This window comes from Eublepharis macularius, chromosome 5, assembly GCF_028583425.1.
Source record: "Eublepharis macularius isolate TG4126 chromosome 5, MPM_Emac_v1.0, whole genome shotgun sequence".
In the NCBI taxonomy this organism is placed as follows: domain Eukaryota; kingdom Metazoa; phylum Chordata; class Lepidosauria; order Squamata; family Eublepharidae; genus Eublepharis; species Eublepharis macularius.
This window is the reverse complement of record NC_072794.1, coordinates 3,345,329-3,370,320: the sequence shown is the minus strand read 5'-3', so window position 1 is coordinate 3,370,320 and position 24,992 is coordinate 3,345,329. Positions and strand designations below refer to the sequence as shown.

The window sequence follows — 24,992 nt, the reverse complement described above, 5'->3', positions numbered from 1 at the left end:
TCCACTTTTGCCTCCACGATCCACGGATTGGGAACGGGAGATGCTCGGTACGGGTTGTTAAATCAGAATCGTTGCCGGTGCCAATCCACGATCAGCTTGATCATTAATTTTTTTTGGATCGTGCCCATCTCTAGTAGTGATCTTCGACTCTGTTCTGAGTGGGGCTCAAATCCCAGAAAGAGAGGTAGATGTTGCTGCACTTGTCCAGCATTTTTATCAATGGAAAGTTACCCCTTAAGTCCCAAACTGTAACATTCGATTTCCAAAGAGGGAACTTGACAAAAATGAGGGGCCCAAATTAGAAGGAAGCCGAAAGGAAGATTCAGAGAGTCAAATCCCTGTGGAAAGTGTGAGGCATGTACCCAAGAAGAGCAACTATTTTCAGGGAGGGAGTCAGAAGAACTGAGCAGAACTGAGGTGACAAGAGATGAAATTCTAGACCTATTCGGGAAAATAAGAACCATTAAGCCTCCAGGTCTTAATGGACTCAAATGTGAGACTCTTGATCTACTGTATGTAACTTATCACTAAAATCAACCACTGTACTAGAAAGATGTAGAGTAGCAAGCGTTACTCTAGAAAGGAGTTCACAGGGGAACCAGAAAACTACAGGCCAGTTAGCCTAATATTTGCCTCAGGCAAATTAATAGAAACTATAATTAAAGACAGAACTATTCAGCACAGAGGAAACATAACCTGCTGAGAATCAGCGTGGCTTCTTCAAGGCAAAGCCCTGCTTCACCAACCTTTTGGAGCTTTTTGAGCAAGTTAACAAGCATACTGATGCCGGTGACCTGGTAGACATTATACATTTGAACTTTCAAAAGGCCTTTGACAAGGAACCTCACCAAAGACTCCTGAGTAACCTTAGCAGTCAGGGGATAAGAGGACAAGTCCTTTTGTGGATTAAAATTTGATTAAATGGCAGGGAACAGAAAGTAGGAATAAATGGACAATTCGCACAATGAAGTGAGCAGTGGAGTTCACTTTCCTATGAGGAAAGTACAGGGACCGGTGCTTATTTAATTAGTTCATAAATGATTTGAATTGTGGGCGAGTGGTGTAGTAGCCAGATTTGCAGATACCAAATTATTCAGGATGGTGAAACCCCAGGATGACTGTGAATCTTGCAAAGTTCATTCCAGTGTCTAATGATGCAATTTTACCTAGAAATGGTAGCTTTCAAAGACAGAGCCATGTGGGATCGCTGGGGGAGAGAAAAAATCCCCCCGCAGCCCTCAACCGCATCTGCCGGCTGCTTGGCCGGTCCCCCGCCCCCCGTGTGTTCTGGATGACTCCTGGAGGGAGTGAAGCCGGAGGAACGCAGAGGAGGCACACCACAACCCCACATCCCCAGACTGCTGCACTGCTACCTAGAGTAGGGGAAGAAGCGAGCAGGCAGAGATGTCAGAGAATTGGGAGGGAACCCTACCTCCCCCTCAGTGATCCCCCACAGCTCTGTTTTTGAAAACTACAGTTCCCAGGAAAAACTGGGAATGAAAGCTTGTCTGGCATCTTGATCAGTTTGACCCCGAGAGGGAATGAAACCTTGGGGTCATAGTGAATAGCCCAATGAAAGTGTCAACAGCCGTGAAAAAGGCAAGCTCTGTGTTAGGGATTATTAGGAAAGGGGTTGGAAACAAAAGAGCCAAGGTTGTAATAGCCCTGCAGAGATGAAGGGTGTGGCCTCACTTGGAATCCTGCGCACAGTTCTGACTGCCGTGTCTCCAAAAGGCCACTGCGGAGCTGGGAAAAGTACAGAAGGGGGCAGCCAAGATGACGAGGGCATTGGAAAAGCTTTCCTACCAGGAAAGGCTGGAGAAAGTCTGGGACTTTACAGTTATGGAGAAAAGATCCATCAGTGGCTACTTGCCACGGGGACTAAAGGGAACCTCCACATTCAAGTGCAGTAAACCTTCGAAAACCAGTGCTGGGAGGCAGCATCAGTGGAAGGCCTTGGCCTCTAGGCTCCAGAGTTGGCAACAAACAAACAAAAACATTAAAACAAGATTAAAAACATGTAAACACAATTAAAACAAGACACATATATAGGAAGAAGAGTCACTGGAAACCAGTGAGGGAATGCCCAACAAAACAGAGAAGTCTTCACGTGCTGGGGGAAGGACAGTTATGCAAGTGGGCAGACAAATCTCCCTTGGAAAAGTTTTGGTGCCACGACTAAAGATGCCTTTTCTCAAGTTGTCACTCATCTAGCCTCAGATCACCCATCAGCCTCAGGCACCTAGCCTCCTTTTGAAGAGGAGTCCTTTGATGAAGAACCAGAAATCTTAGAAAGTGAAGTAAAAGCTGCACTCAAAGCAATTGAGAGAAGCAAAGACCTGGCGTAGATGGAATACCAATAGAGCTATTTCAAGCTACAGAAATGGAGTTCATCATAATCTTAACAAGAATCTGTCAACAAATATGGAAAGCAAAACAATGGCCCACAGACTGGAAATGCTCAGTCTACATTCCAATCCCCAAAATAGGGGATACCAAAGAGTGCAGCAACTATTGTGTTAATTTCCCATGCAAGCAAAGTGATGCTCAAAATTCTACAGCCAAGACTTCTACCATATATGGAACAAGAAATGCCAGATGTTCAAGATGGATTCAGAAAACGAAGAGGCACCAGAGATCACATACCAGGGAATTTCAGAAGAAAATCAGCCTGTTTTATATAGATTACAGCAAAGCTTTTGACTGTGTGGATCATGAAAAGCTATGGACAGTCTTAAAAGAAATGGGGGTGCCACAACATCTGATTGTTTTGATGCGCAACCTGTACCCTGGATTCATCTGAACATCAAGAAGACAAAAGTAACGACTACCGAGGAGTTACACAATTTTAAAGTTGACAATGAGGCTACTGTTAGGACAGAATATGGGGAAACAGAATGGTTTCCAATTGGCAAAGGTGTCAGACAAGGATGCATATTATCTCCCTACCTGTTCAACCTCTATGCAGAGTATATCATAAGGAAAGCTGGATTCGATCTAGAAGATGATGGAGTGGAAATTGTTGGGAGGAACATTAACAATTTGAGATATGCAGATGACACCACATTATTAGCAGAAAATAGTGAAGACTTGAAACAACTACTGATGAAGATTAAAGGAGAAAGCGCCATATCAGGATTTCATCTGAACATCAAGACAAAAGTAATGACTACCGAGGAGTTACACAATTTTAAAGATGACAATGAGGAAATGGAAGTTGTTCAAGATTTTCTATTCCTTGGCTCTATCATCAACCAACAGGGAGACTGCAATGAGGAAATCAGAGGGAGATTGAGACTTGGAAGAGCAGCTGTGAGGGAGCTAGAGAAGATCCTTAAGGATAAAGATGTCTCTCTAGGAACCAAGATCAAGATAATTCAAACAATGGTATTCCCCATTACGATGTATGGATGAGAAAGTTGGACTGTGAAGAAAGCTGACAGGAAGGAAATGGATTCATTTGAAATGTGGTGCTGGAGGAGAGTTCTGCAGATACCATGGACAGCCAAAAAGACAAATAAGTGGGTACTAGATCAAATCAAGCCTGAATTCTCCCTAGAAGATGAAATGACAAAACTGAGGCTATCGAACTTTGGTCACATTATGAAAAGACAAGATTCTCTGGAAAAGTATAAGGCAGTAGGAAAAGAGGAAGACCTAAAATGAGATTGCGGGACTCCATAAAGGAAGCCGTGTTCTCCAGTTTGCAAGATCTGAGCACATCTGTTAATGCTAGGACGTTCTGGAGGTCTTTCATGCATAGGGTCACCATAGGTTGGAGGCAACTTGATGGCACATAACACACACAGCCTCAGATGGCCAGAGCACCTGAAGCAGGGCCTCCAAAGATGATCACAGAGGTTGGTTAGGTTTTTATGGGAATAGGCAGCCCACCGAGCTAAGGCTCTACCCGATCTGTATTGCAGTGGGCTTTTGGAGGCATAGTCAATTGGCTGAGCTGCTGCGACAGCACAGAACATTCACCGACCGTTCTAACTACAAAGCCATCAGAGCAGTTGGAGGCTTCTGTGAGCAAAAGGGAAAGGTGTCAAATCTGGCTAGGATTAAAACCTCACAGGTCTGGGGAACAAGAGTAGCTTTGTGGAGCAAGCTGCCAGAAAGCACCAGAGGGAAGGGCAAAGAATAAAAATAGGAACCTGAAAGAAGGAAACAGGATGGGGAGCAGAGAGGGATGGCAGGCTTTTAGCATCTTAAATGCCATTTGGTTAGGAGGAGAACCATCTTTCCTCATCAGTCTGAGACATCCACAGCAGCGAAAGGTGAGTTTTCTTCCCTTACAAGCATGTTCCAGGGGATGCATGTAGTTCTGCCTGCCAACTCACCTTTTTAATTTTCCGATATTCCTGCAAGATTTGATCGCGGATCGTCTGCAAGGGGAATAACACACCCTGCGTTAGCCTGAGCTCTAATTAAAAAGCAAACTGAAGACTGGAGTGACTGCATGAAGTCCCAGACTTCAAGCAGAAATTGGTGAAATCAGGGGATGCCAGACCTCACCACCTGCAGGGAATCTAAGGGGCAGTTCAGATATAAGCCCTGTTGCTTAGTCTGAATGAGAAGTCATAGATTTTATTTTTCTGAAATTGCTCAGGTACGTGCCTGCTGATTTTATACAGTTTGGAAGCAATCCTGAAATGACCACTGACCACTCTCACCTAAGGAGAGTTGATCCAAGTGGAAATTTTGTTTCTGTAGATATTTTTACCCTGCTTTTCTCCCCAATGGGGACGGCTTACAACACTGTTCTCTCCTATTCCAGTTTATCCTAACAGCTGCCCAGGAGGCAGGTGAGGCCAGAGAGCAACTGGCCCAAGGCCTCCCACTAGCTTCCATGGCAGAGCAGAGCTCTGAACCTGGCTTGCCCAGATCCTCATCTGACACCTGAGCCACGGTAGCATTTTTCTGGCTGGCGCCATTGCCTTCCCAAGGCTATGAGTACATGCCACAGAAGCTGGGGGTGGGTGGGAGGCTAGGCAGAGTTGTTCTGGCCTAGCACTTTTTTTGTAAACATGTGACAGGTTAGCCAAGGAGCCCAAGACTGCTCCCAGCTCGCCCTGAAGCTTCCTCTGTTGCTGCTTTGTCCTAGGGGCAGCTTTGCCCACACACACTAGTGTGCTGTTTTGCTGAAGGTATGGCTTGCTCTCCTGGCCCCCACCTTATATTCATCGGAGCCCTGCGAAAGTTGCTTCAGTTGCGAGTCCAGCTGTGTGAACCGGCGAGTTATCCTCTCGATGCGGGCATGCAGGTCCCGATATTCACTGTACTCGGCGTTGAAGTCATTCTTGTAGCTCTGCCGCTGTTCCGAGGAGGAGACGGCAGTGTATTTGCTGCAGCAGTGAGAAGATTTTTTTTTTTAAAAAACCAAGATTTTAAAAGCTTGCACACCCCCACCCCTGTAAGCTGAGCTGAGACTTCCTCAAGCAGCCCAGCTCGAGTTTATGTCAGTTCAAAAAGGACACGGCAAACCAAGCCCCAAAGCAGTGACAGGGAAGCCTCTGAGACTCACAGCAAATAATCCGGCATTTCGGAGGTTGATGTTGGAACACTGCAGTTGTTACAAGCCCCGTTTAAACCTGAGAAATGGGGAGGGGGAGAAAACAAGCCGTCAGTTTCTCAAGAGGACTGCTAGCACTCACAACACCCTGCTGAGAAAGAATTCTTAGGAAATAAAGTTGAAGAGGTTCTGAGGCCACGGAGTGCTGGCTCTCTGAAGTCCACGCTGGGGACTGGCCCTTTGAGATGCAGCCCACTGGAACAAATCACAAAAGAGGAAAACGTGACATGCCAAACGGCTGAGATTCCTCACAGGAACAAAAATGCAAATGCAGCACAAAATATTCGTGCTAAGGGCACGCTTTTTACATTAAGAACAAGGCAGTCTGCTGTCCTACTGAAATCCAGTCCCTTCAGACACCTTCATTTACTGCCTCTAGATGCAATGCAATGCCTGACCAGGCCATTGTAATTTGGTGAGGTTTGCAGCCATACATTGGGTCTCCAATGGCACAATTCACACAGAGTTGAGGGTATTAAAGACAGCAGTCAAGCTACAAATGCCTAAGACCTTCTCCACTAAAGAATATCATCTGGGAGTCAGTCCATTAAAGCCCATGCTAACAGGCTACCAAGTTACCTATAACTTCATCAATGCTTTCAGCAGCCTTAAGATGCCTGGAAGCAATAGCAGGGTTCTCAGCACTCCTACCCACACCCTCAGCGCCACAAGCCAGCCACAGCTTGGCACCATTTGAATGGGCCTGTTGCCAGCCCTCCCTATTTTAACCTGCAAACTGCCCCCCCCCAATATACATTGGAAGAAAAAGACTTTTTGCAGGAAAAAATACTAAGCAGGACTAAGGAAATCAAGCACCACCAGTTTGGAAGAAAAAAAGTACCTCTTTCCTTGTACTGCTGGCACATGGGATGCAATCACTGACCATTAATGTAATCTGGCTGTTAAAGGCTCTGTGATGATTCAGGTCTTCCCATTGGTGCCAAAATCACTGCCAGAGTGTCCTACCTTCAGTTCACCCCCCGGCATTCTGAAGGGACTTTCTGTTCTGAACTCGGGGCTAGTTTTACTTGTTCCCTCAACCAGACATTTTGCGAAAAGATTTCTCGGTGTGGTTTTCTAGTGTGTGTCTCTTGATCAGAATTACTTGTACGTTGATGACTGGCTGTGCAGGCACACCTGACGGTTCTTTGATAAGTCTAATAAGGGTTTGATCGTTTTAGAATGATTTCTGTGAAGGCCTAACCAGCGTTGGGGAGGAACCCTCTGCTCTCACTCCTTTCTGCAGCGCTCTCTCTCTCTCTTCTCTCTCTAACACGAGTGAAGGCCCCCTCCCCCTCCCCCCAGGAAGCACCCCACCCCCTCTGGTTATTCCCCTGCAGACCAGGTCATCATCCCAAACTGTACTTAGAAATGAGCCCCGTTGGCTACCTAGGACCCTCCGAGGCCCTGCAACTAAGAGATCCTAAGGAGCCCGAATGCAGCCGCTGCTGCCCTCAACTAGTGTGTGTGTGTGTGTGTGTGTGTGTGTGTGTGTGTGTGTGTGTGTGTGCTCAGTTATAACCCTCAAAGCAACCCTGGGCAGCAGCCGTATTTTCTGATCGCCCCCATGACTTCTCACGCCATATGCTGTCTGGGGTTGCAGGAGAGAGAGAGAGAGACCATGCTTGATATCCAACTGAGACATTAAGACCAGGCAGCAGGAACGGAAATGCTGGCTCGCGCACAGGAAGGTAGCCAGCCTCCCCCGGGGGCCTGGACACTCCCTTGACAACAGTTCTATTCTTTGGCTTCCTGAGGGTCATCACAATTCAGGCCATGTTTAAAGATCAGAGTCTGCTGGGCAATAATTTTTCCGGACCATCAAGGAATCTGCTTTACAATGCAGAGTTCCCTGAGCTACTTAATCAAAAGGAAGACCAGGGCATCAGCCAACTCCTGGCCTCCTGGCCTTTGTTGATTCAATCAAGCCAATCAAGTCTTTGTCCAGCAAGCCTGAGCTGGCTACCTGTTAGCTAAACCAGTCATGTCCCTATCTGGAATTCCCTCCACCTTCTACTTCCCTAAAATTCAAACCTTCCAATCAGGTTTAACGTTTTTAGCCTGGAACCAATCCAGTCACAGCAGAGATACTGTCTTCCTCCCAGTGCAACGAGAGGTGCATGAAAGTCACCTCTTAGCCCCCTAACTTTGGTAGCTGGTTTTTGGATCCCACCTGCTACCCCAGCCCCATGGCTGGCTTACCCTCGCTGAAGTCACTTGGTCTCTCTGGGCTTCCCAAGGACTGCAGCAGACTTCTTGCATGCTGGACCCTGTCTTCTTCTCTTGATTTTTACACACCTTTAATCCATCTCCCCTCATTTTCCAATTCACACTGCACTCCAGAGAGAAAACCTAGGCGCTCACTTCTCTCGTGTCCTGTCCTTATTCCCCCACCCCCACATCTACACTTTAAGCTCAGAGGTCCCTGATGCTGCCACTGGAATTGCAGTTTTGGTTGATGTTTTGGGGGTATTGTTTGGAAATGTGCTAGTTGGTTGTGCTTTGTTTTAATCTTTGCTAGTAGGAGAAGTTCCTTCCCCTCTCCTAATCTTGTACCCAATCCTCCATATTCCCTTTTAAACCTTCAACGTCAGTTTCCGCTGTCCTTCTCCTGCTCAATTGCGCTGCTCGTGGCTCCTCACAGCCACCTCAATAGGTAGAGAGCCCCGTTCCCACTCCCTGCACAAACAAGTGAGCTAATTCCCCATACCAATCTGAAATGGCACGTTCACATGTTCGCAGGGCTGTGGTAACAGGCCTCATGCTGGAATTGCTTCCCCAACCCCATTTAATTCAGATTTTCAGCCTGCCAGAAATATATCAGTGGACTGTGGGAATAAAAAAATTAAGTCACCGAATGCAAACAACAACATTCCATGAAGTACTGCTGGGTGGGTGGGCATTCTGGGATGGTCTGGATCCAGGCATGGCGGAGGGCCACACAAATGCCTCCTGCCCTCTTCCCAATCAACAACCAGAAGCTGGGAGAGGGTCCTGAGCTGCAGCAACAGCAGCTGCCTCTGCCCCCCCCCCCCCAGGCCTCAAGGGAGATCAGGATGATGGAGGTCTTCAGCGGAAGCTGGATAAAGGCGTAGCAGAAGGAAGATTTGCAAAATATGGTGGTCTGCACAGAAGTAGAAGACATTATAGGCACAGATTGGCTGGGGGGGGGGGTCGCATGTGAGCACTGGGCCTCTTCACCTACAGTCAAAAGTCATAATTTGGTGCTAGAGCTGAGCATCATTGGTGAAGATACCTTGAACGTTTGGCAGGTGTATTCTCTTTGGATTTTAACACATTTAATGGAACAATGGGCTGCATTCTGCAGTGTGCCTCATAGATTTACCACCATTCCAAAGATGTCTCTTTGCCGGAACCACAAAACACACAGCTAAGTTCAAGGGCTTTTCCACAGACTTACCTCTGGGTTGTAATTTGGGGGTGAGTGTGTGAGAACAGCTGGTTTCTGGGACAGGGTCGGTTTGTAAGTGGGAAATGGAAACTAAGCTAAAGAGAAAAGAGGCGAAGCGCTGGCTGGCCTTTGACCACCACCTACTGGCCATACACAGGAAGCACACCTGATAGGCAAAATATTTTGCATGGAAGCAGCAACAGGAAAGTTTTTTAAATAGTGAATGCTCGTGAGAAAAGACGACTCCAACAGCAGCAATATTTAACAAGACCAACAGACTCCTGTCTATCTTCTCTCTCTGCTGTTGCTAACGAGAGTGAAGGTCACATCTCTTTCACCCTCATCCATCCATTTCCCTGCAAACCAGGTTGCAAGTTCAACAGAGATCTTTTGCAAGGCTGGATATTTACCAAAGAGAAAAATGAGGAGGAGAAGACACAACACGCTAGCAGCAAGGAGGAAAAGGCCCCGTAGCGGAGGAAGCCTTTCAGCGTGACTGGGCTGCTGCAAGAGAGGTCTGCTGCCGCCTGGGGCTCAGTGATGCAGCCAGAAGGACAACTCAGGCCCAGGTCCTAGTCAGAGGCTCTTAAGGCAGCAGCTGTCTGGGAAGACCTTCCTTGGCCACTGCCCCTCTGAAGAGGTCAGAAGGCTCTGCATAAGGTGGAATACAGGGTGAGGAGGAAGTGAGGAAAAATGTCTGTGCACAGGTGGAGATGAAGGGTAGGGAGCGCACTCAGCAAAAAGGCAACTGAGGCTAAACTGTGCAGGGCTACCCAGCGATAACCTGGGCGTTACATTTCTATCGTCTGCTCCACATGATATTGCGCCTCCTCCATTTCAAGCTGCATCACAACCCCCATCTTTCTCTTCACCTTTCTTTGCTAGCGGTTCAGCCTGATGAGGAGGGGGGCCATCGGACTCAAAGGCCTACTCACTGCTCTGTGGTTTCTCCCACTGCTGGTTTCTAGTCTCCTGTCTCCCCCCAGGAAGCTTTCCCAAAAGGGCCCCGGGAACCCTCTTCTCTAGCTACACAAGGGCCCGAGGATGCCAGAGCTGGGCGCAAGATCAGAAGGGGAGGGAAGGGGAGAATGAGCCCTAGCACTGGTGTGCGCTGAACCCAGGAGCAGTCTGCCTCCACCAGCTCAGGGAGTGTGCGGCCACATGGACACTCCACCCATGGCGGGCCCACAAGCACACGTCATCCCCTCGCTCCAAGCGCACAGCGGCCCCAGCATGCCAGCCCTCTGGCTTTCCTCATCAGGCCAGGCCCCACACCCACACCTTTCAAAAACTTCCTAGCTCTAGAGGAAAGTGCTCCTCACCGCCCGCACGCTCTTGGACGGAGGCCGCACACTCACTCATGACTGCTGGGCCTCACAACATTGCTCTGGCACGCTGAACACACATTTGGGGCGTGCCCATCATTTCACACCGCACAAGGGACAGCCGGCAGAGGGCAGACCATCCACCTCAGAAGGCACGCTTGCCTGCTATCAGCCATTTCCCTGAGCCTGGAAGGGGCCTGGAGGACCGCTCCGCGATGAGAAAACCACCACTTTTTGGCAAAACACAGTTCCTGAAACTGAGCCCCGTTCTGGGCTAAGAGGATCCATACAAGGCATCACAGGATGCAGGTTTGCTTTCCCTCCTCCTCCTAAAAAAGGATGCTCTTTGTGGCCCCTCTACCAACTGCACTCACCTGCCACGTTCTGTGAGGGCCCCATTTTCTCACCATCCTTTTTGAGTGCGCAGGGTGGCTTTCCTCTGGCCTGCTCCCCCTCGTCCTTCCTCTCCCTCTCTTTGTGCTTCTTAAGTTTCTTCTTCGGTTTTGAATGCAAGCCGCAATTGTGCCGGCTCAGCTGGGCACAGTCCGTTGCTGGCCGAGTTGCCGCTAGCCTGTCGGCCGGCTCAGGCGTCTCGAAGTCTTTGCCATTGAGGCTTACGTCGTTGCCGATGTCAGCAAGGGGATCATGAGGCCTGGGCAGCTCCAAGGGTGGCAAAAGGGAGCTGGAGCTGACTGAATCCACTGCGGCGGACAAAGAGGCCTCCTTCCCATTGGCAGAGTTCAACTTGCCGTTGAAAACGGGCGGAGTCCTTTGTGTAAAGTGAGAGATCCTTGGCTTTTTGTTGGAGAGGGGGTCGATGAATTCTGACAGCTGAGACCGTTTCTGGGGGTGAGGCAACAGAAACAAACACTGAGCAACCCCCCAAACAAAACCGACAAACACACATGCAGCTGCCTGGACATGGGATCCGACCACTGACCAAGTCAGCACTGCCTACCGAGACTGGCAGCAGCTCTCCAGGAGCCCAAGCGGCGCTCTTTCCCATCATCCCCTACAACCTGATCCTTACTGGAGATGCCAAGGAGTGAGCCGAGGGAGCAGCAATCTGAGGCTTTCTGCTGTAGCTCTGCAGACGAGATGGGCCACTATTTCTGCTGTGTTGTATTCTTTTAATTAGACTAATATCTGGCCCTTCCCTTCAAGGAATGCACACAGCTTTCCTTACTCCCTACAACCACCTTGCGGGGTACATCAGACCAAGAGCGTGTATGTTTTGTGTACCTGGCCCTAGGTCACCCAGGGAGCTTTAGGGAGAGTGGAGATTTGAATCCAGCTCTCCTCCGTTAGACATATTAACTACCAGATCAAGAGAGACTGAAGCAGGGCACGTCCCTCGCTGGTTTAGAGCTGGGAGTTGAGATCTGCTGAGGGTGGCCCTTCCTCGTGAGCCAGGAGCCCTCCTCTGATGCACATGACGACCCCCCTCTGAGTACAGGGGAAGGGCAGGCCCACGTGAAAGACCCAGCCCCGTCTGCCTCTTTTCTTCTGCTTCCTCACAAACATGATTTGCAGCAGCAGCTCAGAATCCAAGGACACTGTTTACCAAGCGGCACAGATGTGATGTGATTTGCAGTTTATTGTCTGAGTATGCTCATCTAAGATGGGAGGATAACTAAACGTGTTAATTTGTGTGAATTGTAGCCTTATCCCCATGGATCTGCATGCACGCATTTTGTGAAAGAGCTACTGCTGACAAAGCCTCTCTTATTCCCTTTGCAGTACACAATTGTTGTAAGGATCATTCATAGACACACAACTAGTGAAGAACTGGTGTAGCTAAAAGACAACAGGCCACCACCCACAAGGAGCAGGGGAGGGAAAGAGAGACCATGGTATCAGGACTACCCTGGAGAGCCCAGAGAACCACAACTAGCCAAAGGGCACATGATGTAGCCAAGATTCAAACTCGGCTCTCAGACTCCACCTCAATGCTATCTCTAAGCTCCGACCATCTCTGTGAAAAGCTGCTCCCCTCCTCCGTGAGGGATGCATCCCCTCAACCCCCTGGCCCCTGCACATCTAGAACTGCTCCCCAGCCCCATGGTTCCCAGCACGGGAAATGAGGAGCAGATGAGCTGCCACTGCTTACCTGGGAAGGGGAAGAGGATAAACTGGCACCATCTTTTGGTGGACTCTGAGCAGGGTTCTCTGGGGGGCAGCTGGCACTCAGTGGTGGGCAGAGTTTCCTGAAGGAAAAGAAGCAGGAGGATTGGGGAGCGGTCAGACCTTGGGCTCGACAAAGCAAGTTACCAAATTCCACAGCGTTGTTATATGGAAATCAAAACTAATTTGGGGTTCAATTCTGGCTCGGACTCAAGCCTACCTCTCACCATGTTTGGTTTTGGTTTATAATAATAATAATATCTGATTTATATACCGCCCTTCAGGACAATTTAACGCCCACTCAGAGTGGTTTACAAGGTATGTCATTATTATCCCCACAACAAAACACCCTGTGAGGTGGGTGGGGCTGAGAGAGCTCCAGAGAGCTGTGACTGGCCCAAAGTCTCCCAGCTGGCTTCAAGTGGAGGAGTGGGGAATCAAACCCGGCTCTCCAGATTACAGTCCCGCGATGTTAACCACTACACCAAACTGGCTCTCTCATTAGACAAACTTCAGTAGCTGTCACTCGTTTACAGTCATCTATTAATTCCCATTACATCAATATAACAATATGTGGGGCTCAGGTGGAAATTCAAGGTGAGAGAGAGCAAGAGCTGGGGTTCTCCCCATTTTACTGCATTTCTGATTCACTCATCTCACGGACCCAATGTTTGGGCTCTCCAAGTTACTCTAAGGAGAGAACTGAAGGAAATGCTGAACAGGATGTTGCTTTGGATAGCTATGGATCCCTGTAGCTAAATATCAGACACAGCATGGTCATGCTTCAACTAAAAGGGTTATGGGCTTCGGACGCCACCTCAGCTTTTTGGGGGGGGTCAGGCCTGCAAATCGGGAACGGAAGTCTTTATCTATTTGAATGGCTTTTTTTCTGGGAAAAGAGGTGGTGGAACTCAGTAGGTTTGCCAGCATAGGGGACAACTCCTGGCAAGAGGTGGTGCCCCTGGTACCACATGTGCGCAGGAAAAGTGCGTGCATGCTCCCAGGACTGCACAATGACATCACTTTGGGTCAGCTGGAACAAGGGGGGAATTTTTTAAAGTTTAAATCGCCCTCAGCAAAAATGCTCACATGGCTGGTAGCCCCGCCCCCTGACAGAGGGGAGTTTAGATTGCAATCGAAACTCCCCTCTGCCTGGAGATCAGGGGGCGGGGCCACTGGCCATGTGACCATTTTCAAGAGGTGCCTGAACTCCATTCCAGCTGGAAAAAAGCCCTGTCTGTTGTAATGAGAGAAGGATGCACTACTCTCAGTCTGCATGGGCTTTCCAGTTGGGATTGTTTGGAAAGAAGAAAGCCTCGGAGAGACATAAAAAGTCAGTGAAGCAACAGTGCCAGGGGAAAACAACAGCAACAACACTTTGGGGAGAATTAAAAAAAGAGAGGCATGGGGGGGGAGGGGTTTCTGGGAAAAATCTGCCCCTTCCCACGGTTTGTGGTTCACTATTCGGGAGCTTTACTCTTGGGGAAGGCAGCAACGCGTGCCTGACCCCGCTGGCACAACCCACACTTCCAAGTATACCTAGAACAATCCGTGCTATTCAACAGCATCCACTTGCAGGCTGGTTCTTTCCTGGAGGTGGGGGGAGAGGAAGTTCCTCCTGCAACTCCAATTGCCACACACACCCCCTGCCATTGAGCAAGAGAGCACTCAACCTGCCATCACTTGGGCTGTGGCTTGTTCCTTCTGCCTTTTTATTTCTGGCTGAAGGTAAACAAGGGCTTCTTCTCTCCGCCTGTTTCATTTTCCTGGGTTTGAACAGCTTCCTCAGCTGGGGAGTCCAGCTGGCTCAGAGGTGAGAGGCTGTTGGTTTGAACAGGAGCTCGAAATGTCAGGCGTTTGCCTAGGCAGAGGCAAGCCCCAGCGATTCTTGCAACTAATGCAAACATCCTCAATGCCAAATTAAGAGTTGAATGGAAAATGACAATGAACTGCTGAAAAACGTGAGATGGGGGGGGGGAGCCAGAAACACCCAAGCTACACTGTGGTGGTGGGTGCACTTCCTCCCTCTCTCTGCACACATTCAGGTGAACTGATCCCTAAACACAGATCCAGTTGAGGGCAAAAGGGCCCGCAGATGCAGAGGCATGCTTCAGAAACGTGGAGATCGCAGGAAGCCCAACGACACATCCTGTGCTTTTTCTGTATGGAGTCATGGCAGACAAAGTGCCGCAGCTGCAGAGATGGGTGTGCACGCGCATGTGCATGAGCGGGTGGCGGTTGTGGACTGAAAGTAACAGGAGCGGCAGGTTTATCTGAAGCTACCTTAGACGGACAACCAGTTTGAAATGGCAACAGCTCTCCAGACTCCGCCAGAGAAGTTCCTGCCTGCACTTGCTAGGTGAGTTCTTTTTAAAAATGGAGCAGCTCTGGAGCCTCTTCAGCAAATGAAACAGGCACTTGACCACTGAGCTCCCTCTGGGCCCCTCTGACTACAGGAGGAAATGGCCACGGATTTTTGCTCATTGCCCCCTGAAGTTGCCTTGGGATCTAGTCAGACTATCAGTCTATCTAGCTTAGTGGTCTGACCGGCAGCAGTTCTCTGGATCATCAGGAAGCCTGGACCAAATCCTTTGACAAGCAAACCACGTTCTCCAACCACTGAAACACTCGCCTGGATCCACCTCCTGGAGAAATCTGTGGTAAGTTTCATCAGCAACAAACGTTTCAGTTTGAGCCCAGGAGCACCTTAAAGACCAACAAGATGTCCAGACTATGGCTGATTCCGCACACGTTGGATAATGCACTTTCAGTGCACTTTAGCAATCGTTTGAGGCGGATTTTTTGTGCGGAATCCCTCGTAATAAGCTTTCCAGAGTCAAGGCTCCCTTTGTCCGACATTTGACAAAAGGAGCTCTGACTCTCCAAAGCTCCTCCCCTGGAAATCTTGTTGGACTTTGGTGCTCCTGGACCTGAATCTTGGTATTCTTTTGCAGACCAACGCAGCCACCCGTCTGAAAGGCTTTACTTGTTAGAAAAGCTCTCTCCTTTGAGCCCAACATCCTCAGGCTCATCTTCCTGCCTTACCTGAGCCCCGGACCCTTTCCCCCAAACTGGTTTTCAAATGGCATTCCAGAGGCCCTTCCAACTATCGTAATGACAGAGAAGCTCTCCAGCAGAGCAGCTCGCCTGGTTCTCCTCCGTTCTCCTCCACAATGCACAGCTGGGCACTCTGGAAGGTGTTCTTTGAAACACATGCAGGGAAGGAAGTCAAGCGGCCGAGGCAAGACCACCTGAGGGGATAACTGGGTGGTGTCAATTAGACAGAGGACCCCGTTTTGCAACACCAGCCCTTGCGAAAAACTCCAGCTTGCAAGCAGAAGGAAACACAGCAGGAAGAGGGGTGTTTTTTAAAAAAAAACATGAAGCCAGAACCCACCACTCTGCCTCCGCCAGAGGACAGCCCCTTCTGCAGCCTCAGCATTCAAACACGCTTGCATGTATGAACCTGGCCCAAGACTGTGACACTCTGGGCAGGGCTCAAGTTACACACGTCTTAGAAACCCGTTACTACTAGTAACAATCCACCAAGGCTTTGGAGAACATAAAACAACAACAAGGTGGTGGTCCCAGTCCTGAGATAGACCCTGGATCTACTACCGGAAAAGAAACCTTTTTCTTAGCAGCTGCTGGTCTCCTTCTGAATACCCCGGCCAGTCCTTCTGCACTTCTTTGTAGAGACCGTCCTTTAGTGTACAGGTGCCATCTTTAGTGTTCACATTTGCAACCTGTAAGGGGTGGGGGTTGGGGGGGGGCGGGTAAGGGAGGACAGGGGACAGGTAAGAAATGTTTAGGCACTCTGGGAGGAAGCTACACTGACTGGACATGCACTGCAGCTGCCCATCAACTCTATGGGATTGATTCACAGGGCTCTATGGAAGATTTCACACATTTGGAGTTCACCACCACAGCAGAACTCAGAACCCTGAAAAACTTGATGCTTGCATTTTTTTAAAAGCAAGTTGCTGACCCTTATGAATGCAGAGATGAACTTCAGACAAGCCCTCTTATCAGGAAGAAAACCTCTATTGCTAAAAATGGAACCACGGAGCCTGGGGAAAGCCCCGTAATTTATTCACGTCTCAGAATTAGAGTGTGTGTGGAGGGGGGGGGGCCTGCACAGTCCTGGTAAATGCTCAAAGCCAGAGATATGTTGTCGAGCCAAGCAGATTTTCTGTCCTTCCCAATTGCTTTGGATGGTGTCCCATTTCAGTCTTGTTATTTTCCAGAAATGTTTCAAAATTTACAATTGTCCAACTGGATCAGACCCACCCCAGCACCCCGTTTTCCCACAGCCGAAAGTGCGATGCCTCAGGAAGCTATGCCCAGAGTACAAAAGCAGCAGCACTAGTATTCAGGTACACTGCTGCTGCACGTGAAGGCTCCATTAAAGCTATCACTTCAAATGGTGACCAGCCAAACTTTCTGTGAAGGTGTTTTTTCCTTCAAACAAAGCCCACCTCTTGACTGCAGAGCTGGGGAAAGGGGTGTTTGTAATGCTATGCCAAGCACAGACCCACCTGCTGCAAGAGACCATCCAGGGAATCCTTATCATGTTGCATTAGGCCATCTTTCTGCAGCCTCAGGATCAGTTCTGGTTTCTTATAAGGCTTCAGGGCCAGCAAATGCACCAGCCTGTCTCTGAAGGGCCGCTGAGACACAGCACTGTTGCCTTTCTTGATGGCGCTGGCAGGGTTGACAGGTGTTGGCCGTATTCGTGAGGGCACTGTGTCCGAAGCTCCTGGTGCAGGCTTTCGCATCTGGACCTTCTTGCCTAAGGATTGGAGGGGGGGGGGGGAGAATGCAAAAGTTGACCAAAAGTAGGATTTTCCTCCAAGGTCTTCAGAAAGTAATGAAGCTGGGTGGTCCATCAACACCCTTCAAGCCAAGACCAATGAGGAAGGAAAATTTGCCTTGTGCATTATCTGGGTGCTTTAGCTCACCCTTCCTCCAAGAAGCTCAGAGCACTATGCTTAGGGAAGAAAAACAGCCCTGTGAGGTGGGGTAGGCTGAGAGTGCCTCTGGCTCAAGGTCGCACAGTCTGCGTCATGTCTGAATGGGGATTCAAACCACGGTCTTCCTAATCCCAGTCCAACACTCCTGCCGCTTCACCACACTGGCCCTTGGAAGGGGTGCTGGAGTCACAGGACAGGTGCCATCAGGGGTGCCTCCTTCCAGCCCTCATCTCCACTCTGCTCGCTGGAGCAACTTAAGAAGCCCTCTGTGCTGAAAAAGCCTCTTTCCCCTTACTCCTATAAGCCCCCCCCCCCAATAACAAACAGTATGTATCCTCAAATCTGATTTCCCTCTGAAAACTCCCAGGTGGCATGTTTACCCCCCCCCCCTCTCTCCGGTCCTTGCACACACTGGATCGGAGGATCAAAAAAGCCACCCAGGAAACAGAGCAGAGGTGGGGATTTCCTCATCATTGCTCCTCCCTCCATGCAGGCCCCACTAGCTTTCTTGTAAGGGATTGATCCAGCCCCCCAATTTGGGTCACAAGATGTGTGGGTACGCAGGCTGTCTAAGATGTGGCAAAAGGGGGGGTGCTGCCAGATCAGAAGGGCATGAGCCAGGCATGCCTGATCTCTTTCAGAAAAAGAATATTGCAGTTCCCAGCTCTGCCCAATGCAAACGGCCAGGCAAACATCAGTTCCAAAGGAGAGCGTTAGGCGCCGGTGTCAGAAGCCAGCAAGCTGCAAGGGGAATTTCCAGACACCTTTCCCCCTGCTCTGAACCAAAAGCAGCTGAGACCTTATTCTTTTAAGACATTTATAAGCCTGCCTTTGTCTCAGGCCCCTGGGGCTCAAGATGGGGAACAGATTAAAACCCACATAGATGATAGCAAACATATAAGCTCAAACTATTCAAATAACCAATAGAAACCTTATTGATGACACACCCCAAGAGAACCCTGTCCTGGGAACTGTAATTGTCAAGGGACTCCAGTGCGCCCCCCCCCCCATTCCACTGCAAGCTCAAGGAACAACCAGGCTTTTTAGGAAGTGGGCGGGCGGGGCTTGTTATTGGCTGCCTCATTCAAAGAAAAGGGTTTTCCACAGGAGGACTGGTAAGCACCTGGCGTCCTTTAGTCAGTGTGTGGTTCCACCATTCCACCTTCAGGCTTTCCTTCTTTACAAGAGGGGTGAGGAGGGAGGGAATTATTCCTTTCAGCTCCACCTCTTGCAGCAGGCATTTTGGGGTTTGGCTCGACATGGCAGCCATTTTGAGATAGCATTTACCACTGATCCTCAAAACTCCAAAGATGCCCACAAGCTCAAAAAGGTTGGGGAGCCCTGGATTATCAATAATATCTACTTTAATGGGGGTGGGGGGGTGGGGGGGAATTAAAGAACTGCCCATTTGCCAATCTGAATTGTAACACGGGCCTTGCTCCTTTCCCCAACAGGCAGCAACACCAGGCTCTTCCTTCCTGAGACTTCCCCGCACCCAAGGCCAGGCAGAAGTGCTTGGCTGATTCAAAATGATGAGTCAGAGATAACTTGGTAAACTGCAAACCACTAGTGGTATTGGGGGGGGGCAGAGGAGAATCTCCAGTTGCTCTTTATACTTTGCAAAAGCAGAGGAACTCCTGAGGGGTCTGGACAAAGTATCAGGAACAGGTCCAGAAGGATCTGGAGGAGGAAATTTGGCCCCCTGCACAGGATTATCTGGCCATCTGGCTTAATCTGTATATGTAGTAAACGTTGTTGTAGACAGTTAGGGGCCAAATGAACATATTATGCAGAAGACACATTTAAGTGACCATTACTTTTTTTTTTAAAAAGCTGTCACAGAAGGCTGCCAACATGAACAAACAACAGCCTAATCAAAAAGAGTCCAGTAGCACCTTTAAGACTAACCAACTTTATTGTAGCATAAGCTTTCGAGAATCACAGTTCTCTTCGTCAGAGGCATGGAGGGCAAGAAGCAGCAGCCTGTGGGTTTGTTTTATGCTTTGTACTTCCTTCACATGTGTACTCAAAATACAAGTCTTCGCATTTCCCTGAAATGTGTCAGGAGAAAGAGACCGGGCAGAGAAGAAGAAGAATGGGGATTCTGAGAAAAGGAGCCCCATCCACCCACTGCTTCTCTGGGGTTCCTTTGCAGGAAGCAAACAAAACCTCCAACTGTGAACCAGAAAGGCATGCCTTGGGCAAGAAGTCCAGCCGTTACAGGTGCTTAAATATTGAATCCTTTCACTTGAAAAAACAAAAGGTCTCTGCGTGTGTTTGCGCCTTGTGGTGATAACGCAACTGCTGTAGTTATTGCAAGCATATGCCGAAAGTCACAGTATATGAACCTGAATTAGACCCAGTACATATCCAAAAGCAGGCAGATGGGTTTAAAAGGCTACGGATTCACAGCGAAGGCAGTCTATTTCTGCTCCTGCCATCTTGCTCTTACTGAGTTTGCTGTCGAAGAGCAGCTTTTTAGTGCTACGAAGTCTACGGATGTTAAAAAACCACAGGACAGGAAGGACCATGCACGCATGCATGTGTGGAAGGGGGGGAGGGTTCTACTTGTAACCAGTTTGTTCACAAAAGTCCCTTTCAGAATTTGCCTGATTACACATACCCCAACTGACACCTGCACTAAATGCCAGTTTTTTTCCAATAGTGGATCTTTCCATTTCCATTTCTGACTTTCCCCCTGAAGACACCCCTCAACACACACCACGTGGCCCTCAACAAGGGTGCTGCAGCACGTGCGCCCACCACAGTACGACTAACTTGCACAGGCAGCACTGCTTCCACCCACCACAGGAGTCCGGATTCAAGTAGGACATCCTCCCATTATTTAAAAACAAACAAACAGAAAAACAAAACAGGGGAAAGCTGCCTTCACCATTCCAGAATATCCCACCCTCTTAAACGCATGCCACGCAGCGCTCAGACTTTGCGCCCCCCCCTACCGACATAGCGGCCTCCAGGCTTGATGACGATGGCACTTCTACTCCGTGTCTCCTCCTCTGCCAGGGCCATGCTCTGCTTGGCCTTCTGGTACGAATCGTCCGTGGCACAGACGGTGATCTTGTCCTGGATGCTGCCGAGACAATCCAGCCGGATGTCCCCATCACTGTGGAACAAAAATAAAATAAAACGACCAGCAAGGAAACAGGTGGCAGGAGCTCCTCCAGGGGAGGGATGGGGAGGAGGCGTGAACGTATCCACGCGTCCTGAACGCAAGAGCAGCCCTGCTGATCACAGCAAAGGCCTGGCTGGTCCAGCGTCACGTGGCCAGTTAGGGCAGAGGCCACAGCGCCCCCCTGCAAGCGGTGCCCAGGGTACACATGTGCCTGTGTGCACATGGAGTTTCATCTCCAGAAGCAGCAGCCGCCGCAGCAGCGAGCGAGCGAGCTCGGGCAGGGGCCGTGAGCCCCACTCACCTGGACACATACTGCTGGAGGCAGTCAAAACTCCCCTGGGGGCTGTCCTTGCCAATATGGGAGAGATAAAATGAGAACGTTCGCGCTTCCGTCAGACAGTCCGGCCTGGGAATCGAGATGTGCTGCAAAGCAAGCAAGAGATAAAGTAAGAGAAACATGGAGTGATCCTGACTGTTTATGGCCGAAAGGACTCAGAGAAAGCACGAAGCTGCTCTACATGGATTCAGGTCATTGGCCCCTCCAGCCTGGTAGTGCTGGGTGCTACCTGGCAGCTGCCCAGCCTGGCTCTGGGCAGAGGAAATCTCTCCCCAACACCTGCAGGATCTTTGCATGCATGAACTGATCTGGGAACCTTCCACATACAGAGAATATGCCAGAGCCACCAAGACAGGCCCCCCCTCCCCAGCTACTGCGCATGTCCACGCTGAATGTCTGAGCTACATCCATTCTTTTTCTCTCAACAGGATTATCCTATCTGAACAACATGGAGGAGAGGCACTGGGGAAATGATATCCTACCAGCCCTTTCTGCTAAGCCCAGGCATGGCGGGGAGGGGTAGGGTGTGTGGCTGCAGTCACTCAGGGAGGGCCCATAAAGCTAGCAGGCTAGGCAGGGTGTGTGTGGGGCATACATTAATGCTCCAAAATGTGAAAAATCTCTCCCGGCAAGGGGAGAAATAGGATGGGGGGGTAGACTATGGTGAGCTGGTTTTCCACTAGTGGGGAGTGTTCCCTCAGATGCTGCCCTCAATGCCAGGCAAGCAGATCAAGCTTGAAGGGCTGCCAGGCACATACTCCTGCTTTATGTTGACAGGAACTGAGGTTTGGCACTTTTGTATAATTTCTTTGACAGTCTCACAAAGCTGATGCCCTCCAGGGAAATGCCAGCAAGGCAGGAAAGGGTCAGGGCCATGCGGCTGCAAGTCCCCACTTAACATATCCGTTAAGACAGACTCATTTCAGTTGTGGTGCGGATCTGGTCGCCAGCTCCTGGGGAGTATTTTTAACCAGACACTCCAGGGCCTCTGGGCTGCTTGGCAGAAGTGATAAGGGCTCCGAGGGCACCCAGAGGCTGCTGCTGTTTATGCAGCCGCCTTTTATAAATAGACCCAGCTGCAGCTGCGACTTTTGCCTTCTTACAAGCAAAAAAAAATAGGTGACACCACAGAGAGAGAGAAATCTTCCGTTTCCAACAGCTGGTGAAAATGAGAATAAGCCTCTCCAGTGAGTGAGTAGCTGCCCTGTTTCCTGGTGGAGATTCATCTCTGAACTGAAACATTTTTAAAAATGAACAGAGATCTGCTGAAGAGGTATTCTAGTGCTGGGGCTCCCCAGCTGGCCCATCCCAAGCCCCCTCCCCTGCTCTGCTTCCGCCACGAGCCCCTGGCCTAGGCTAGGACTGCTCTGTGGGCATCAGAAACGCAAGGGCAGCAGCTTACCTTACAGACTTCAGAAAACAGACACGGTGTGCTTTGAATGCTTGGAAGCACTATGAAAGGACAAAATGATGCCTCCAACTTTACTCCCAGACTTGTTGCAACCCATTATGCAATCCCTTTTTGGAGCGGGGGTCGTTAAGTAAAAGAGAGAGATCAGGTTTTTTTTGATGGAGTCCAACAGACTACTTGCAAAATCAAGACTTGGGAGGCAAGAACATGTGATTTACACACACAAGATCCTGAGTTCAACACCTGACATTCCCAGTTAAAAGGATCTCAAGGGGCAGATTTGGGGAACCACCTCTCTCTGCCTAGCACAGGAGACAACACTGAGTTAGACAGTCCGGGGGCATGACTCAGGGGATGGGACCTTTCTCTGACTGTGAGCAAAGAGCTACGGCTAGGCTTTGTGCTGAAGAGGCCGTGTAGCTTGCTTTCCACGCCCAAAGTTTCCAATTCAGTCTCTAGCACGTTCAACCAGAAAGGATCTCAGGTAGGCTTGTCATCTGGCCAGGTGAAAAATGTCCTGCCCCTTTAACATAAGCTTAACGGAATGTTATTTACTTTCATGCCACAAAAAGCTTCAGTTGCCCTTTTCACTTCCACACACTGAACTGCTATTAAAAGGAGCAAGACGCTTTTCTCTCAGTCAGCTGGCAACCCTCATTTCAGGTGATATTTGTCAGAAGGCTCTCCCTGGAGAGCCACAGCCAATCAGAGCCGATAAGACTGGTCTGGCCGGAGCACAGGTCTAACTCTGCCTAAGGCAGCTGGCAGAGGCTCTGCTTTGCTTGCTGAAGATCCTGGGTTCAAGCCCTGGCAACTTGATGTTTGCCCACAGCAGTCTTTTTTGAGCCCAGGAGATGGCAAATGCCGCCCTGAGTAAGGGATGGCCGCCTTAGCCTTGAGGTGGATAGTGGTGTGTCCACTCCTAAAGAAACCTACTCTGGTCTCAGGAGACTACTGCCCAGTCTCAAATGTACCACTCCTGAGCAAGATGGCTGAGTGAGGGATTCTTAAGGGATTGCTGAAGAATGAAGCGAATTGTCTGGATCCACTCCAACCTGGTTTCAGGCCTGGTCACAAGACTGAAATGGCCTTAGTCGCCTTGGTGGATTACTTGCCCTGGGAGATGGGCAAGGGGAGCGTGACCCTGTTACTTCTCCTGGAACTCTTAGCAGCTTTGGATACCACTGACCATTAATATTCTTCTAGGCTGCCTTTTGGGGTTGGGCTGGGAGGCTTCGCTCTGCAGTGCTTCTGGTGCTACCCTGAAGGCAGGCTTCAGAGTGTGGCGCTGCTCTGCCCCTTGGCCTCTGGCCTGTGGGGTTCCCCAAGGTCCCATCTTGTCCCCCGTGCTTTTCAACATCTATGTAAAGCCACTGGGAGAGGTCATCTGGAGAACTGGGCTGAGTTTCCACACTCAGCTCCATCTTGTGCATCCAGAAGACCCTAGGGAGGCTGTGGAAACTGTGAACAGGTGCCTAGAGGCAGATTTGGGTTGTATGAGGGCAAAGAAACTGAAACTTAATCCCAACAGAATGGTGGGGAAAGGCTTGATCCAGGAATGGGGGTATCTCCTATGCTGGATGGAGTTGTACTCCTCCTAAAGGAGCAGGTTTATAGTTTAGGAATGCTCCTGGACCTCGGCCTGCTGTTGGATAAACAGGTGGTAGCAGCAGCCAAGGATGCATTTCACCAGCTCTGGCTTGTGAGCCAGCTGTGGCCCTTCCTAGGCAGGAAAGATCTCGCCTCTATGGTGCATGCCCTGGTAACATCTAGATCAGATTACTGCAATGTGCTTTATGCAGGCCGCCCTTAAGGACTGTCCAGAGGTTGCAAACTGGTGCAGAAGGCTGCAGCCAGGGTGCTGACTGAAGTGGGTCACAGGGACTATATCATCCCAGTCTTCTTCCATCTACACTGGCTCCCAATTTGCTCCTAGGCACAATTCAAGGTACTGGTATTGACCTTTATGGAGTTGGGACAAGCATACCTTTAGGACCTCCTTCACCCATATGATCTTAACGCGTCAACTCCAGTCACCTTTGGAGGCCTTGCTTTGGTTGCCCATTCCATCTAGAGCTATAGAGATGGCGACCTCTGAAAAGGCTTTCTTGGCTGTGGCGCTGATACTGTGGAACTCCCTCCCTCGGAAGATCTGCCCATCTCCCTTTGTCATGGTCTTCTGCAACTGGGTGGGGACCTTTTTGTTTCATTTGGTAAACTCCCAGTAAACTCTTATTGGCTCTCCTCCTTGGTGGTGTCTGTGTTTGGTTATACTTCTATATGTTTTAAATTGTATTTAATATATGCATTAAAATGTTATTTTATGGTTTAAACTATCTGTTTGCTGCCTTGGGGACCCTGTTTTAAATAAACATTAAAACCCTGGAAAGTTTATTAAAATGCATTCAGCCAATGTGGCTTCATTAGTGCACCTGGGAAGTTCTGGGGCAGCTAATTCAAGCAAGGACCTCCATCCTCTTCATGGTCCAGCTCCGAGGCACACATGTGGCAGTGGCAGCAAAGCCAACTGGTTGCCACACCTTCCAAAAAGCATTCCAGGTTTCCTTCTTATGAGAAGTAGAGCAGCAAGAGAAGGCGGCTGGAAGGGAGGTAGCTCACACCATCTCAGATGTCAAGCTCCCTTTGTATGGATTACTATCCACCCCCCACCATTAGTCAGCCTTGCAGAGCTCATCTCTTCC

The 24,992-nt window shown here is 49.5% G+C and overlaps 1 protein-coding gene across 3 annotated transcripts in view; it reads right to left on the bottom strand.

Moving 5' to 3' along the window:
* ELL (elongation factor for RNA polymerase II) overlaps positions 1-24,992 on the bottom strand; it is a 47,006-nt gene that overhangs the window by 3,875 nt on the left and 18,139 nt on the right. For 2 of the 3 annotated variants that reach the window (XM_054980220.1, XM_054980222.1), the window contains exons 3-11: positions 20,844-20,965; positions 20,370-20,533; positions 16,975-17,228; positions 16,055-16,182; positions 12,423-12,519; positions 10,687-11,155; positions 5,528-5,594; positions 5,177-5,348; positions 4,344-4,388 (exon numbers count right to left, since the gene is read on the bottom strand). In XM_054980220.1, coding sequence (XP_054836195.1) covers positions 4,344-4,388; positions 5,177-5,348; positions 5,528-5,594; positions 10,687-11,155; positions 12,423-12,519; positions 16,055-16,182; positions 16,975-17,228; positions 20,370-20,533; positions 20,844-20,965 — 1,518 coding nt within the window. The remainder of the gene's footprint in view (positions 1-4,343; positions 4,389-5,176; positions 5,349-5,527; positions 5,595-10,686; positions 11,156-12,422; positions 12,520-16,054; positions 16,183-16,974; positions 17,229-20,369; positions 20,534-20,843; positions 20,966-24,992) is intronic. The other variant, XM_054980221.1, reaches the window with a different exon arrangement.